The sequence below is a fragment of the Morone saxatilis genome, unplaced genomic scaffold (genome assembly GCF_004916995.1).
Source record: "Morone saxatilis isolate NCDOM2014 unplaced genomic scaffold, NCSU_SB_2.0 Contig7, whole genome shotgun sequence".
NCBI lineage: Eukaryota > Metazoa > Chordata > Actinopteri > Moronidae > Morone > Morone saxatilis.
Window position 1 is genome coordinate 5286357 of NW_023340246.1, and position 3250 is coordinate 5289606.

The following is a 3250-nucleotide window of genomic DNA, read 5'->3' on the forward strand; positions in this document are numbered from 1 at the left end:
GGCCCATGGACCTGTGCCGAGCTGACCCACAGTGACAGTGAGCCAACACGCACAGTACCCGACTCCAAAGCAGCTGCATTCAGTCACTGTTAATGTTATCACTAACACCTGTGCTTTTCCTACGATGACATGTGAACATGTATAGATCTTTTTCATAGCAGCCATTTCGACAAGTGGTAGGGTAAACACAGGTGTTACTGCTGACACTAATTAAGGTTCACTTCTATTTAGTGTAGCAGAGCCTTTCCAGTGAGCCGACATGCACAATAGCAGACTCTGTCTGACCTGAATGGAACAGAACATTAATTAGTATCATTGGTAACACCTGTGTTTGTCCTAATATGTCAAAATGGCTGCTGTAAAAAAGGTCTGTTCTGTGAAAAAGGACTACAGGTATTTTCCAGACTTGTAGGTTTCGTACAATTCATATTGTACTAAAAGCATAATGGCAATAAAATAAAAACACTAGGCTATTAAACAATACAGACACAGTATAATTCGATATTGAGAAAGACTTCCGATAATTATCTTAGCCATAAGCTGTAGTTTCAATTTGTTTTTTTAACAACAAACATTCTGTTGTCTTAGTTTGAAAAAAAATAACATTTTAACGAAGACTCACCAAATAACTATTTGTACAGTAAAACATATGTAAGCTACGCACTTTTTTATTTTTCCATAATATGAAACATAAACAGTAGACCTATGGGGGAGACTTATTAAATCAAACAAAATGTGAAATGTAGCCTACTAAAATAATACCGTTTTTAAAAATAAAGAGTAACTATTAAATGTAGCGTTATTAGCTCTGTACTGTACACTCTAATGGAACTATAGGTTATCTATGGACGTTACGTACGGGGGGGTGTACGGCACTTCCGGGCCTGACCGTGCGGGGGGAGGCGTCGAGGTGGGCGCAGCATCCAGAGATACAAAGAAGACGGCAACAATGGCCGATATATCGCTGTATCTCACTACCGTTAATGTGTCGATAGGACAGACCATGGACGTGGAGCAGGTCGGTGAAGAGCTTTCTCTGTTATAACCTCTGTATAACGACCATATTGAACGCTAACCCGTTCTGTTGATGTGGCTAATGATGTCGCCCAGTGCCTGTAGCTTGTTGTCACTTGTCAGCTGTGTCATGTCGCTGCGGTTGCTCCTGATATTGCACTAGAAATATTTCTCACACGGGTTTTACCCCACCTTAAGGCTGCATTGACTGACTCCCTTATGAAATACACTCACACACACACTGTCTTAATGTTTGCCTGTGATGTGTTCCCAGACTCAGAGCCCGGGTAGAGACTTTGAGAGTGTGGAGCTGGGGGAGCTGGACAGGAGAGAGGAGCAGCAGCAGCAGAGGGAGAAGGCTCCTCGCAGGATTATCCATTTCTCCAGCGGGGAGACCATGGAGGAGTACAGCACGGACGAGGAGGAGGGAGAGGACAAGGAGCCGGAGAGGAAAGACCTGCTGTCCTCCCCAGTCGATGCGGTGAGGGTGAGGAAAACGGTGGAGGGACGGGGGAATTTATGTGTGTGGGTACAAGGAGCTAAATGAGGACAAGAGAGCATGATGGAGGGAGAGGGGATTTGGGTTTCAAATAAGGAGGAATAGGAGACATACATGTAGCGCTTTACACATTTAAAAGTGTCCTCTGGTATGTTTGTGTGTCGCAGTCTAAGCTGACCTGGGGTCCATACTTCTGGTTTCACATGTGGAGAGCGGCCACGTCCACCATCTCAGGTTTGTTCATTAACATCAGTATTTACAACCTGAGGGACGGTGGGCCTGTATCATGAGTCAGGCTGAGGTGAACTTGCTTTGTGATACAGGCACCTTGTTTCTGAACACGTATGCACACATTTCTTAGGTTAACCTCAATGCTGCGTTTCTAATTTAAATATTAGGATGAATCTGTGGAAAATCTGAATAATTAATGCTGCTGACAACCCAGGATGTGTGAGGTTAGCAGAGGATGTAATGTCTTACAAAGACGAAATGGTACTAAAATCACAGAAATATTGAGTTTAATTCATAATGTAAACTGGAGCTGTTGTCATTGATTAGTCCAAACAGCGTACTGCATCCTTAGCTGAGGATATTTCACTTGTATTTTATTGTTTGCACATTCATTTGCTTCTAATTCTTTTCCAGCCTGTGACTACCTGGGGGAGAGGATGGCCTCCCTCTTTGGGATAACGTCAGCCAAATATCAGTACGCTATCGACGAGTACTACAGGATGAAGAAAGAGGTACGTTGCGCTGAGCTTCTGTAGTTATGAAACCACGTCATTGTGATTTTTGTATGCGGTACACCAGCTGATGTTATTCCTTGTGGCGTCTGCGTGTCAGAGGGAGGAAGAGAAGGAGGAAAACCGCCTGTCGGAGGAAGCAGAGCGATCCTTTGACCAGCTACAGGCCCAGGGAGATGAAGACGAAGCGATCACCGCGGCAGACGCGCTGGAGGTGGCCGCTGCTCGCCCTGATGTGATCTATCAGGTTGAGAATGAAAACCAGGCTCCGTCGAGCACCATAATAGTCCCTGCCATTGTCACGGCAACCTAACCCTATCCCTAGAAATGTGTTGTTGTTAAAGAAGGAACCCCGTCTTGTTTCACCAAGCACCGTTTGATTTGTGTACGACACAGCTTTAGATGGGCAGTGCTGCTGTATTGTGGTTGTTTGGCAAAGACCAGTAGTGGTGGAATGACTCCTCTGGCTACTAAGTGTCCCTTTGCAACAGTGTAGCAACTGATAAAGTAACTACTGATAATGGAGCAACATATTTGGATGGCAGGTGTCGTGAAAAACATACAATATGACAGAAAATGTTACATTATTATCTGCGAATGCACAGTCTAGTTGAAGTTGTTAGCGCGTTGATAGCTGTTTTATCAGTTGCCACAGCAGCCTCCCGAATCTGAACGACTGCTATGGAGTGAAGGTTAAATGTCGCTCCCCTGTGCCTCTGACAGACCAGACACTGTGCCTAAATCACCAATACAGCCAAGTCAGTGACAGATCTGGACACTGCATGTATTTGAAAATGATTGACTGGTCAACTGATTGATTTCAAATATTTGACGGATGATGTACAACAGCTGTTTTCGTCCAGGTCTGGTCAAACTGGTGCATTCTCGATACACCCGGCTGCACCAAAGAGCTGGCTATTTTAACACTCCCTCACCTGTTCATTTGCTCCATGTGTTGTTGTATTAATGCTTATTAAGCTCGCATTGCACTCAG

The 3250-nt window shown here is 44.5% G+C and overlaps 1 protein-coding gene across 2 annotated transcripts; it reads left to right on the plus strand.

Moving 5' to 3' along the window:
• Positions 1-829: 829 nt before the first annotated feature.
• LOC118341119 (protein FAM177A1-like) lies at positions 830-3250 on the plus strand (the record flags this gene model as incomplete). 2 transcript variants are annotated; one of them, XM_035679311.1, is given in 5 exon segments in its annotated part: positions 830-1018; positions 1289-1501; positions 1681-1747; positions 2159-2256; positions 2357-3250. In XM_035679311.1, coding segments are annotated over 5 exon segments (765 nt in total). In that variant the 5' UTR covers positions 830-844.